Source organism: Benincasa hispida, unplaced genomic scaffold (genome assembly GCF_027475165.1).
Source record: "Benincasa hispida cultivar pf3 unplaced genomic scaffold, pf3_genome.v1.1 HicScf122, whole genome shotgun sequence".
Taxonomy (NCBI): domain Eukaryota; kingdom Viridiplantae; phylum Streptophyta; class Magnoliopsida; order Cucurbitales; family Cucurbitaceae; genus Benincasa; species Benincasa hispida.
In genome coordinates, this window is record NW_028325543.1 from 43,111 (window position 1) to 56,452 (window position 13,342).

Genomic DNA, 13,342 nt, shown 5'->3' on the forward strand with positions numbered 1-13,342 from the left:
AAGTGTGTGTAGCATTATCGCATGGCTTGCGTTGACTAAGGTTGCCCTTGCGATCACTTTTAAGGGTTTCAATGAAGACATCTCCACATTTTATCTATTTTTTCATCCATTTACTTCCTGTCAATAGTTGTCGTGTCTTTACCTCTCATTCTTATTCACATTGTGTTGTCTGTTAGTTAGGAGTAGGAGTAGTGTTAGCTTAGCAACCCCTCCATCATTCTTTTATTTAACCGCCGCATGCACAATACCACATTCATTTAGCTACAAGTCCCTGTGTTCCACCTCGGATCACCCGAGAAACTTGCGTTCGCGTTATACTTGGTGTGAACGTAAGAAAACTTATGACAGGAATGCATGGTCATTGCATACATTTGTTAATGCATAGTTCATTCCAACGCATGACCACGACGCATGATAATCAAAGCATACCTTAAGACATGCATCGCATACTGCGTTTCACCAGATTTTAGGTGTCTCGTAATTGACATCTAATTTTCCGTCATCAGCAGTCTCCACTGCGAAACCCCAAAACGAGTCCAATAAAGAAACGTAACTCATCATTGAGCAAACCATGTCCAACAAGGTTCTATTTCTCCTCTCCGCTACACGATTCTGTTGAGGTATACCCGACGCTGAGAGTTGGAAAACGATTCCATGTTATATCAAATAGTCATGGAATGCTGAGTCCAAAAACTCTCCACCTCGATCCGATTGAAGTGTTTTAATCCGTCTATCCAATACGTTTTCAACTTCAGCCTTGAACTCTTTGAACCTTTCAAAGAATTCAGACTTCCATTGCATAAGATAAACATACCCGTACTTGGAGTAATCATTAGTAAAACTGATAAAATACTCATAGTCATCTCGGGCTTGCACATTCATATGACCATAAAGGTCAAAATGTACTAACTCAAGATACTCTTTGGCTCTATAACCTTTTCTAGTAAAAGGTCGTTTAGTCATCTTACCCTCAAGGCAAGACTCGCACACTGATAAAGAATATTCTTCTAACTCACTTAGAAGTCCATTTGTCACCAATCTCTCAATCCTATTGAGATTGATGTGCTCTAAACGTAGATGCCAAAGTTGAGCATTTTCTTTTGGAGAAATTCGTCGACGTTTTGTTGTAGGTACGGCAATTCTAAACAATTCAGTATTATGGAGGGAATTAATGGCTAACGGCCTTAGCACATATAAATTCGATTCGAGATTTTCAGTACAAATAAAAACACCATCTTTATGAATAAACGCTTTATCCACATTAAAAGAGACAATATATTTACATTGCAATAAACACTTTACAGAAATAAGGTTCCTTTTTAGTTCGGGAACAATATATACATCATTCAAAACAAGAAACATATTCTGTAAAGCTAACTGGAGCCGTCCCACTGCCACAGCTGAGACGACGTACCTGGTGCCTACTCACATCGTCATCTCATCAGCCTCCAACTATCGCCAAGATCTAGTCCCCTAAAAAGAAGAACAAATGTGGTTAGTAGCGCCCAAATCAATTATCCAAGCAGAATCATCATTCTCCACTAAACAAGTTTCAAGTACAAGTAAATCACATTTACCTTTATCGGCCTTGGCCTTAGCCTTGGCTGCTTTCTTCTCTTTCAGATACCGAGGATAGTTCATCTTCCAGTACATCCTAGTTGCAGTGGAAACACTTTCTCTTTTCAACCGGTGGACGCCTCCTTGGGGTGACAGGCGGTGGGTTAGCAGGCGTCTTCCCTTTTCCCTTGCCACCCTTCTTCTTCTTCCCCTTTGTAGAGTTAGAAGTAGAAGGTGTAGACTTCGTTCCTGAGGTCGAACCTCTATGGAATGTCCTCGAGGATGAAGCAACATTTGCCTCACCCTTCTTCCTCTCCGATTGGTAGGTCTGCAACTCGTGAGGAGAGTTGTGAGGTTATATTTCCCTTTCTTAAGAATCACATTACTAACAAAGTGCAGGGAGCTCTCGGGCAATGAATGCAGGATTATGTTAACTTGACTGCCCTTATCGATGGTAGACCCATTCAACTCCGCCACATTAAAGTGAACCATCATGTTAAGCACATGCTCACGAACAGAGGTGCCTTCTTCCATTTTGGAGTTGAATATGTATTTAAGAGCCTCATGCAAAAGTGGTTCAGACGGTTGTCCAAATATCCTCGCAGGGACTCCATGATCTCACGTGCTGAAACCAGATGCTCATGTTTCTTGGCAAAAACTTCATAAAGATTTGCCAAGATGTAGGCTCGGGCCTTCTCATTGGCCATTGTCCATCGCTCGTATGTCTCCTGAACATAATTGAGACAGTTCCCTTTATCATTTGATTTACCTCAATCACGTATGAGAACCCCTTTATTCTAGGTGAAGCCCCACAACGATAATAAGAATAACCACAATTAGCTATTTAGTAAGCAACCCCAAGAAAGCTAAACATATTTGGCTTGGAAGATTGATCGATGTCAAGAAGAAAGGAGAACTTGTTCCTAACTTAAGGATTTTGAACTCTCCACAATCTAATCGATCAAAATAAATTGAAAGTTCTAATACATGCATTTTAAACACAAAAATACAAAGAAAAAGCATAAAGCTTGAGAGACAAAAAATCTAATGAAATTCCAGTCAATCTCAAGTGTGTTCCAATGACCAAACTACATATGTATTTATACTAATTGAAAAGACGACTTGAAAGGACACAACTTTTCACCCAATTGACTAGGTTTAACAAAAACTCTTCAACTACATACATGAACCTTAATAAATGTATATACATTGAAATAAATTAATAAATCAAGCATTAAACACGGGGATGAATCTGAATTTTGCAGATTCATTAGGACTTTTGCACCCAAGTGACTCTTGGAGCTTCAAGGGTTGCAACTCTTCATGATGGGCTAGAAATTTAGCTTGGAAGCAAGCATTTAATCCCTCTTCAAGTCTTTTAGCTCTAGCTCTTGTCATTGGTCCTTGAGGCATAATGATTGCCTCATGATTGGATTGACTTGGAAAGTTCTTACAATGACTTTCACCACGAGCTTCAGTTGAGCTAGTTTGAGATTGTTAAGCTTCACTTTCATCTTGTAGAACCTCAATATTTCTTACTTGGCTAACTCCTTATGATTGCCACTTATTTGTTTATCACATCCTTTAGTGCCTTTCCCACTAACTCACCTCACCTGTAACAATATCACTACCTGGAATAGTTGCTTCAACTCGTTTATTCCCAGCCATATCAGCCACAACTTTCTTAGTACAATCATTACTGCTATCATTAGTTTTGCTATTTTCTTCCACAGTACACATATCATTTTTAGCACAAATACCAATATTATCAGAGACGAGTATGAGCATCATTTTCATTCTCAACACAAATATTGAGGTTATTAGAGACAGAAGTATGAGTTCACCTTGGGCTAATGTTGGTTCGGACTCATAGATCGTTACCGGAGAAACAATAGGTGGCCCAATTTCCTTCTTGAGATTCTTCCTTTAGTATATTATCCATGGACCTATTTGATAGGTAAGACAGAGACAGTGTCGGTAATATTCAAGACAGGATTAGGAAGGGAATCAGAAAAGAACAAAGATTGGGACTAGTTAGTCTCTTCATTAGAGCTATTCCCCTGAAAATGACTAATAGGAAAGAAAGGTTGATCCTCTAGAAAGGTGACATCTATCGAAATAAAATACTTGTGGGAGGGTGGATGAGAACACTTATACCCACGTTGATGGAGAGGATAGCCAACGAAGACACATTTCTAAGCACGAGGAGTAAATTTTGTCTTTTAACGCAACTGCGCGCCTCAATGCATACTCAACCTTTCCATGCAGCGTCTTGCGTGCACACTTGTACAACCCTCGTGTGCAACCTAGCGTACACACCCATGCAATGCCTTGCGTCATTTAGCCTTTGCGTGCATTTGTAGCCTGCCCGGTTGAGTTGCCTGCGTGTTCAACGGTTGCAGTTGCATGATTATTCAATCCAAAAATCCAAATTCAAATTCAAGCTGAATTTACTTATTTTTTCAGACATTATTTCGGGAATTTCCCTTCTACAAACTTGTTTTAAAATGTCTTAACTTATCTTAAAATTTGAGCTTCAAATTCTTCACGATCTGGTCAGAATTTTTCAATCTTCACACCTTGCTCAGAATCACCCGAGAGCTTGACCTCTTGAGGAAATCTTCTGATTTCAACTTGAATTCTTATGAATTTCCTTCCAGCAACCTCAGAGCTTCATCTACACTCCTTAAGCCTTCAAATGGCTGTGGAATCACCCCTTTAGCACGAGATAATTGTCCAAACCAAGTTCTTGAACTGAGGCTTCCCTTTTAGATTAAGAGATGCATGACCTTAATTACACTTAGGCTGCCACCTATCCCACTAAGTCAACATTAAACCTTCTAATCTCGACAACTGACCACTACAATTGGTGATTAAGCTGAAAGCTTCCTCTAATCACCAATGCATAGCTTCCTAACTCTTACCAACGCATGGCTTTACTTGGACGCATACACCTCTCAGCCAATGCACGCCTCAGCGCCCTTTCTCGCACCCGATGCCTAGTCTCAAGATCATCACATGGCCTTACTTTACACACATCCTTGCCCGACCATTGCACACCAACGCACGCACAAGCCGCATCGCTTAAGGCATCCTCGCCCATGCACGCGTTCTTGCCCACCTAACCTCAACGTGAGTCTCGGCTAGCGCATGGCATCGTCTTCTCGGCCAACACTTAGCCAATGTCCTTCTTCACGCCACTAGCTTTCATCTTAACCTTAAGATTCTTAGGCTGTCGCACACCTCAGCATGATCGTCAATGCACCATGACCTTCAACACTTAGTCAAAATTTCTCTCCTTAACCAAGCCTTCTTACTCTTTCACTTAACACTTGAGAGCCCTTAGTAAACAACACTTGAAATCATTTTTCTTTCCTTCCTTAGCATCCTCAAGCTTTCCCTACAACCTAGTATTAACTTACACTTAATCTTATTTAACATACACAAGTAGAGAAAATAAGCTTCGGGGTTGAAAAATATTTCTTGCTTTGCTTAATGAGATCCACAACTACTTTCCTTCTCAGGTAGTTAGTCATAACTACTTGACTCATTGAGTACTCATAGGCAATAATTTTAATATTCATATATTAAGCAAACAAAATAACTTCCATAGATTCTACTTAGATCATGATATTAATCTTCACCCTTACCCCATTAGAATTAGTTACTTATAACAAGAGATAAAGTGAAAGTGAGGATAGATAAGATGATAAAAGTGAACATGATGATATTAAAATAGTTGTTGAATACACAAATGAACAATCTCTTAAACAAAATGCAATACAACAACTAAAAAGATAAAGAGATAAGGTGAAGGGAAGTTGTTAGTAATCTCTTGCTTCCCACAGATGAATGTTAAGGCTGCTAGTGATATAATGGTTGGATGAATGCAGAAAGCCCTTGTAGACTCTTACTTCGGCGAAGCTTCAATGAAGAATTGGGGTGAAATATAGAGGTGGAATTTTTTTCTCGTGCAAATCTCAATCTTTGGGTATAAAAGTCCATCCCTCCTTCATGGCGTCAAGGCTCTATTTATAGAGCCGTGCACTGACTATTGGTGGAATTCCCACTCTGATAAGTCATTATCGTCTAACGTGGTAGGTGAGAATGTCAGCCTTGCTATCATGGTCAATATTCTAAATACTTGCCAGAAGATCCGCTGACTGCACAATTTATCTACCCGTATCGCAATCAGGTTAATTTTCTTGAAGGGATTTCTAGCTTTCACTTGTTAGAATTGTTAGTGTGAATATGTGCAGTTTTGATGCGAAGTGATTGCCATTTGAATGCAATTCTTGATTTAAATGCATTTTTGTTTTATCAGGGTGGTTTTGATATGATATGCAGTGGGAGGGATAAGATTGAAACTCCAGATCAGGTGAAACTCTATCTTCCTAGAATTTTCATTTTGAGACATCTTAGTTGTAGTCAAGGCATTAATTGATAGTTCGGTTCTATTTTCAGTTTAAGCAAGCTAAAGAAACTGCTCAGAATCTTGATCTAGATGGCCTTGTTGTAATTGGTGGAGATGATTCCAACACAAATGCTTGTCTCCTTGCTGAAAACTTTAGGTATTTTTCAGAACTATGAAATTTGTTTATTGCCTCCCTTCTTTTTACTCTCTTTCTCACTCTCATTGTCGTATATGGATAAGCTATTATATGTTGTTTTTATTGCAGAAATATAAGGTTGAGTAATTAATTACTCTAGGGTACCATTTTTTTGTGTGCAAGACTCTGTTATTTATATTCCCCTTCTTTCTGTTGTTTTCAAATTATGAGTAAGAATTTGAAAACCCGAGTAATTGGTTGCCCAAAAACTATTGATGGTGATCTTAAATGCAAAGAGGTCCCCACAAGTTTTGGATTTGATTCTGCTTGTAAGGTACTCATTTCTCTTTGTAATTGCTTTAGAATTCATATTCCGTTTGGACTGAACTTTGGAGACTATTGCAAAGTTGAAGTAGTTTCTTCAAGAACTCAAGGAAAAAATGGAATGTCGCATTCATGAGATGAGACTCTTAATAGGCTCTGCTGATGTTTATGCAGATATATTCAGAAATGATTGGTAATGTGATGGTTGATGCTCGATCTACAGAAAAAGTGTACTTTGCTGGTTAGTGCTCTGTGTGTTATCTCTGTTTAATTCTTCTTTTGACTTATACGTACGAAGGGATGTGTGGTTTACCCACGAACATTGATTCAACTTATTGTCATGGTTTGGGTTACAGTGCTAGAGCTCTCCTCCAGAGTGGAAAAACTGGAACAATATCATCGATCTGTCTGTCCCAATTCTTGTACCTTCTGATCATTTTAGTCTCTAACCTTTTAAACTTTCATTCTTTTTCTTGATATCAGTTTCCTCCATAGATTTTTTCCTCGTTTTTATTACTTACTAGTTATGCATACCAGGTAGGAACTTTGGCTGCTCTAGTTGAAGATTGGATGGCTGGCAGAACTCCATTAACTTCGTTAATGGACGTGGAGAGGAGACACGATATGATTTTTTCATGAAAACGTGCATTCCTGTTCTCATGTTTTCTTGAATAACAAGTTAATAATTTTTTTCTAGAATATTTTTTATGGGGAATAAGAAGGGAAATGACAAACAGAGTATCAATTATCCAGCCAAAATGAGAACAATGGAGTTCACTAGAAGAAAAAAAAATGGAAGAAGAAAAAAACTCTCCAATCTATATTAAAAAGACAACAATTTTCTAGTTGATGAAACTTAAAAGTTTATTTTTTTTTCTTTTTTTGAGTATCCAATAACTTAATAGTTACTAACACAATACTATAAAGACTAGTCAATGTGCATGTAAGATCAGAAAAACAAGGATAAAAGTGGAGTATCATCATGTAAAAGTGGAGTATCTTTTCACTTAACAATTTTGAAAGGCTTTGGATTGATAGAACATCTTCATGAAGTCTAGTTTAATATTTATCATTTGATGATCTCTTTCTAAAGGTAGAATTCGTTTGGCAAGTAAGTTCAAGCCCGTGATCAAGAAGACAATGGTGGAACTAGATGGTAATATGATCTCTTTCTAGAGTAAATGTCGTTTCCTTTAATCTCCTTCCCAGTCTTATATTATAATTCACGCCGCTCCATTTGTCATGTGAGGAGGTCAGATCAGAATCCTACCATTGATTATGCAAGTTCAAATCTAAAAGAAGAATGGAGCAGGTGATCTGGATATAGGTATCTTACACAACCAAATTGATGAAAATCGAACCTATTTTTCAGAATTTGGATAAGATATTTTAATTAAGTCTCGGGTCAAATTCCATAGTTGGAAGTGAGATATCTAACTTCTTTGTAGTTTCCATTCTTACATGAATTATTAGGAATGTGTTAAGTTCATTGTAATGTCTATTTTGTTGGTGTATATTTTTGCTCAGTATTGTCTTGTAAAGGGCCGGCCGACAAAATCACAGACGAAGCTTTATGGTATTTTTTTTAATTATTGGAAAAGGAGGGCTCCTGGGTATGTTCTCAAAAGGGAAGGCAGAAGTAGTACTTCGAATGGCGAAGAGAGGCGGCTCGGTAAAGAAGGAATGAGAAATCGTCAAAGATGACTTCTTTGTTGGCGAAACGAAGGGCTAGTTCTTTCTCTCTCCATCTTATGGTATTTCACTTGATTTCTTTCTTCTTGTCCTTCTTTCTCCTTTTTCTTTCTTTTTTTATCTCTGTTTCTCCGTCTATCTTCTCCATCTCTTGCTTAATTTTCTCCATTCATATGATTGTATCTCAATATCTTTTTGTTTTTCTGTTTTCTTCATCTCATTTCCATTGATACTCCTTTCTTCTATTTCTTTCTCTCTTTTTGTTTGCCCTTTGTTAAAATTTGATACTTCATGTATTATTATTTAGTTTATAGCTAAATGTCATTAAAGCTAAAATATTGAAATATTAGTTAAGTAACTTGGTCATTAGTGTTGCGTGTGTGTATCATTAGTGTGGATGTTAGTTTAAACAATATAAAAAATTGTTACGACTGTTGTATTTGGTTAGTTCATCATGTACATTTTTGCTAGGTTGAATCACTTTATTTTTGTCCCCAATTCAAGTTACGGAGTAGAAGAACACACTAAAAGGTATGAAAAAGTTGTAGTAGTCTTTTACCTTCAGGCTATTAAATTTGAGTGATTTAGTCACATATTAACTCTAAATCTTGCCTAGAATATTTTTCTACCTTAAAATCGAGCTCTTTATTTTATCATTGTTTTAAAAAATATTTGAATTAGTCTTTGTCAAATATTATGTCACACTTGAGTTTATGATTTTTCTGTTCCTTGATTTCTTGAAACTAGTTGATCTTTATTTTTTGACTTATTTTATTTCTCTTTTAATCGGTTCTTTGAGTGATTAGTTGTTTAGGATTGTGATTTATGATTCTATAGGGCATGGACAAAGAAAAAGAGATGACATTTTAGTTCGTGGGTATTTTCATCTCCAGAATAAAATCTCAAATTAAAATCCTAAGTTAGTAACTGACAAATCAGAATTGGAATTGATTAAATATGTCAATTGGGGATAAAAAAAATTCACTTTTAACTTTTTGTATTTTATACTCATGCTCCTTTGCCTTTTTGCATAATCTTTTTTGGTTCTATACAGGCCAGCGGAGGATTTATAATGAGTGCAAGTCACACAATCTAGGTGGACCTGAATACGATTGGGGTATTAAGGTGATTTTTTTATAAAAAAAATTATTTTGCACTGCCCTTTATATTTAATTAAATGAAATTATTGGTGAAAATGCAACCTTTTGATGAAGCATAATGCTTTTGTTGCAAAATGTTAGTTGAAAATTATGACCTTTATCTTATAATCCATGACAACTACAACAATGATGTATCTATGTTTATCTGACTTAAATGCATTGACTTTTCAGTTTACTTATAGCAATGGGCAGACTGCACCTGAATCAGTTACAGACAAAATATATGGAAACACCATTTTGTTATATTTTTTTTTTGTTCAATTTCTTGTTTACTTTCAAATTAGTCAATTTTCATGTTATATTGCATTCAATATTTTGTACATTTTTATTCTTTTCTTGTTTATATGAAAGTTCTCTTTGAGTCGTCTGGGTCCTCAGTCCTCTTGTGAAGTGCCTATTTATTTGTTTTGCTATTCTTACGTTCTCACTTCTTGGTGGAAACTAAAAATCCCATCGAAAGTTCATTTATTTTCTTGGTTGGTTCTTTGGGAACTATTAATACCTTCCATGTCTTGCAAAAAACCTCCTAAAGTGGCAAGTTTTGTGGAGCATAGCCGAGTTCTAAATATTTACCTTGGTTGTCCCTTTTCCACTAGAGTCTCCAGGTGTTTTTGGTTGGGATTTGTTGTAAGCCTTTTCTTTTTGCTAAGGTTGGGTTTTCATCAAATGTTGGTGGAGGTCTTTATCTGTATGCAAATTTATTAATTTCATGGAGACCAAATGTGTTTTAAAGTAGATTAAATTTGTTACATTCGCTTGGAGACCAAATATCTCTTTTCATTTGTTCAATGAAAAATTCCGTTTCATTGAAACCCTCTCTCTCTCTCGTTGTTTTAGCCATAAAAATTCTAGTCTCTTGCTGGCCAAATCCTCACATCAGGAACTCATATGGAGCTTTTGAAGAACCGAAATCCCTTCTTAGAGTGTTATCCATTTCATCCACAAGCTCTTTCCTCTTATTCTAGTCGAGTCCTTCTTCATCTTCTTGACCTTGTCGAACACTCAATTTTCCACTTCTTTCATTGATTCAATCTTTCATTTCTCTACCTATCTCCCCATTTTCATTTTCATTTCTCTCCTACCAATGTCTCCACCTTTCATCGCTAATGCCGATGTTTCCCCCGTCATTGCATCTTCTCCGTCGGAGATCGGCCGTGTTTCTACTGTGTATAGTGAAGTCCAAGCTCACCGTATCAATCAACCTCACCCTTTTCCCTCTATTCTCAAAAACCCCTTCAAAATCCTCGATGGCCCTCCTAGCTCTGAGTTGATTGATGTCTCGAAGGAAGAGTAGTGACATGCATTGAGTTTTGTTTATTCTTTTACTGTGTTTTTCTTATGATTATAGATCTCGCTTTTGTTTGGAACTTGAGTTTTACAGAATGAGTTTGAGGCCAGTTGCTACTTCTTAAGGTTTTAGAGTGTTTGAGTTGTGTGTTATATGTGCGTGCAGATGAGATCACAAAGCTATTTCTTGATCTTTTCGGCCAACCGTCGACAATGTTGGTGCCAAGTGATTCCAGTTCGATGCAGATGAATAAGAAATTGAAGATTGGAGTTGTCTAGTTTTGTGGCCAAGCACTGAGAGGGCATAATGTGATTTCTAGACTATTTGGTAGGGTCTCATTGTGTCCACATTTATAAATCAAGAATAAATGTTTGCTTTTCTGTTCAAGTTGTGGCTAATTAGCAGATTCTATAATTTTGTTGAAGATTTCCTACAGGTTCATGCAAAAGGAAGCACGTTGTATGGTTTCAAGGGTGTCCTACAGGGATCATGAAATGTAAATATGTAGAACTGACTGCATAAATTTAAACAGAGAGATAATTTTGATGTATTTTCTTCACGCTGATGATAAGAATAAACTAAAGTGTGTTTGTAATATATTTTCACGTGTTTAATTTAAAAAATAAGTCATTTTAAAAAAAATAAATGTTTGATAAGTATTTAAAATAACTTTTTAAATGTTTTTTTTTAATAAATATTCACGAAGGATGTTTAAATAAAAATAAGTTTTTTAAAAAACCATTTTTCCACAAGCAAACAGATCCTACATAACTAACTAAATATTTATTTTATAAAGTAGTTCTTCAAACAGAGTTTATATTAACAATAGTAAAAAAATAAATTATTCATAACATAATAGTTATTAATTTATAAGGACAAATTTATAATATTTTTTTTTTTACTAACATGCAAATGATCAAAAATAAAATATTATAAAATAAAAACTCAAACATTCCTATAGGTTGGAAGTTGCTCAATCCCCCATGTTGTTGTATTAAAAAAAAAAGGTTAAATTCTAAAATAATTTTTTATTGAGAAATTTTCCAAATAGAAAAAATGTCAAACTATTTACAGAAAAAGTAAAAAAAAAAACATTGATAGACACAGATAGATTTCTATGCCGATAGACTTCTGTCAGTCTCTATGCTAGATAAAGAATATTAAGATTTTATTATTTTGTGTAAATAGTTTCCCTATTTTTTAAAATTTTTTTGAAAATCTCCTTTTTTATAACTATTAATAGATAAAATTTAGTCAACAAGTATACCAAATAATGAATGATTAAATAAACGATATTAAGAAAATCAAGGTAATCTTCATACCCTGTTTTTTGTTCTAAGAAAATCATGTTCGATATATTTGTATGAAAGAATTTATATCTATTTGTTTACACTTTTTGCAATTTTTTTAGTACAACAAATATGAGGGATGGAGATCTGAAGGTGTAACGACCAGATCCTTACATATTATGGTCCAACCGCTACGACATGCATACTTAGACTTTTAAATTCATTTTTCTTGGGCTGTAAAAATCCATTCTTGATGATTCTTGATAATTCTTTAATTCATCTAACTCCCAATCTTTACGTTGATATCTTGAAACATGGGTTTGATGGATCTTTGGACCTTTTTCGATATTGTTGCCTTCTTATCCCACCCCAAATTGCCTTAGAAACATCATTGGAGTCACTAGAATCACTAGAATTAAATTTCCAATGTGGATAATGATAGGTGCTTTGAGAAAATCGAGCATGGACAAAATTAGTATGTTGGAATTCTTCTTTTGAACCACTTGAGTCAGAATTCCAACTTTGTTTGTGGAAGTAAATTTTATTTTCTTGCCTATACCAACTGCTGATTTTTTTTTTCTTGGACGTCTTCTTTGATCGATAATAGTCAATTCTTGCAAAATCTTCGGTTTCTTCTTTCTTTCTTGGAATTTCAAGGGTTCCCCCTAATTAGATGTTAGTTGTTCGACAATGAGGACAACTCACAAAGCTTCCTCTTGTGATCGACGTCACTAAGAGTTTCTTGGAGTTCCACTGGCGGCAGTCAATATTGGCCCACGGATGCTCTGGTACCAAATTGATGTCTCCTAAAGGAGATAAAAGGAGAATTCTCTCCAAGAATCAAGATTATGAATATTTTATTAGAATGAATAAAGTGTTTGATACAAGAGGGGAAGGTTCCTATTTGATGAAACAAAGAGAAGATCTGTGATGAAACAAAGAAGAAGAGAAGAGGAGAAGAGAAGAACACAACATTTTACGTGGAAAATCCTAGAACAGGGAGAAAAAACCACGATACAATCACTCTTTTTATTATTATTTTCTATGTTTCATACAGAACAGGGCACAAATATAAATAGAGATGTAGGAAACCCTAATACAGACTAGGGCAAGATGAAACTACTAAAATGCCCTTAGGGTTCAAAAGTAAAGTCCTTTTTTATTTTCAACACTCTCTCTCAAATTGGGGCATAGATGTTAATAAGACCTAACTTGCTGACACAAAAATCAAAACTCTGTCTGTTAAGTCCTTTTGTCTATGAAGATGTCTGTGACCTGTTGACCGAAAGAGATGTATTGAATGTAGATACTGTCACTGTCCAATCTTTCTTTGATGAAGTGTCTATCGATTTCAACGTGTTTGGTTCTATCATCTTGAACCAGATTATTTGCTATACTTATTGCAGTTTTGTTGTCACAGTAGAGCTTCATCAGATGATCACAATCCCGACACAGGTTTGACAAAACTTTCTTTAACCAGAT

At 35.7% G+C, this 13,342-nt stretch overlaps 1 protein-coding gene across 43 annotated transcripts in view; it reads left to right on the top strand.

The window, feature by feature from the left end:
* Positions 1 to 11,168, top strand: part of LOC150031426 (pyrophosphate--fructose 6-phosphate 1-phosphotransferase subunit beta 1-like) — a 33,157-nt gene extending 21,989 nt beyond the window's left edge. For 17 of the 43 annotated variants that reach the window (XM_090308907.1, XM_090308916.1, XM_090308930.1 and 14 more), the window contains 10 exons: positions 5,882 to 5,935; positions 6,022 to 6,128; positions 6,237 to 6,441; positions 6,606 to 6,672; positions 6,788 to 6,837; positions 6,969 to 7,587; positions 7,689 to 8,185; positions 9,178 to 9,248; positions 10,737 to 10,898; positions 10,997 to 11,168. In XM_090308907.1, coding sequence (XP_090165033.1) covers positions 6,334 to 6,441; positions 6,606 to 6,672; positions 6,788 to 6,837; positions 6,969 to 7,070 — 327 coding nt within the window. In that variant the 5' untranslated portion in view covers positions 5,882 to 5,935; positions 6,022 to 6,128; positions 6,237 to 6,333 and the 3' untranslated portion in view covers positions 7,071 to 7,587; positions 7,689 to 8,185; positions 9,178 to 9,248; positions 10,737 to 10,898; positions 10,997 to 11,168. Of the gene's footprint in view, positions 1 to 5,450; positions 5,549 to 5,658; positions 5,753 to 5,881; positions 5,936 to 6,021; positions 6,129 to 6,236; positions 6,442 to 6,605; positions 6,673 to 6,787; positions 6,854 to 6,968; positions 7,588 to 7,683; positions 8,186 to 8,594; positions 8,655 to 9,177; positions 9,249 to 10,736; positions 10,899 to 10,996 lie in introns of all 43 variants that reach the window. The other 26 variants (XM_090308915.1, XM_090308917.1, XM_090308934.1 and 23 more) reach the window with 26 other exon arrangements.
* Positions 11,169 to 13,342: the final 2,174 nt, after the last annotated feature.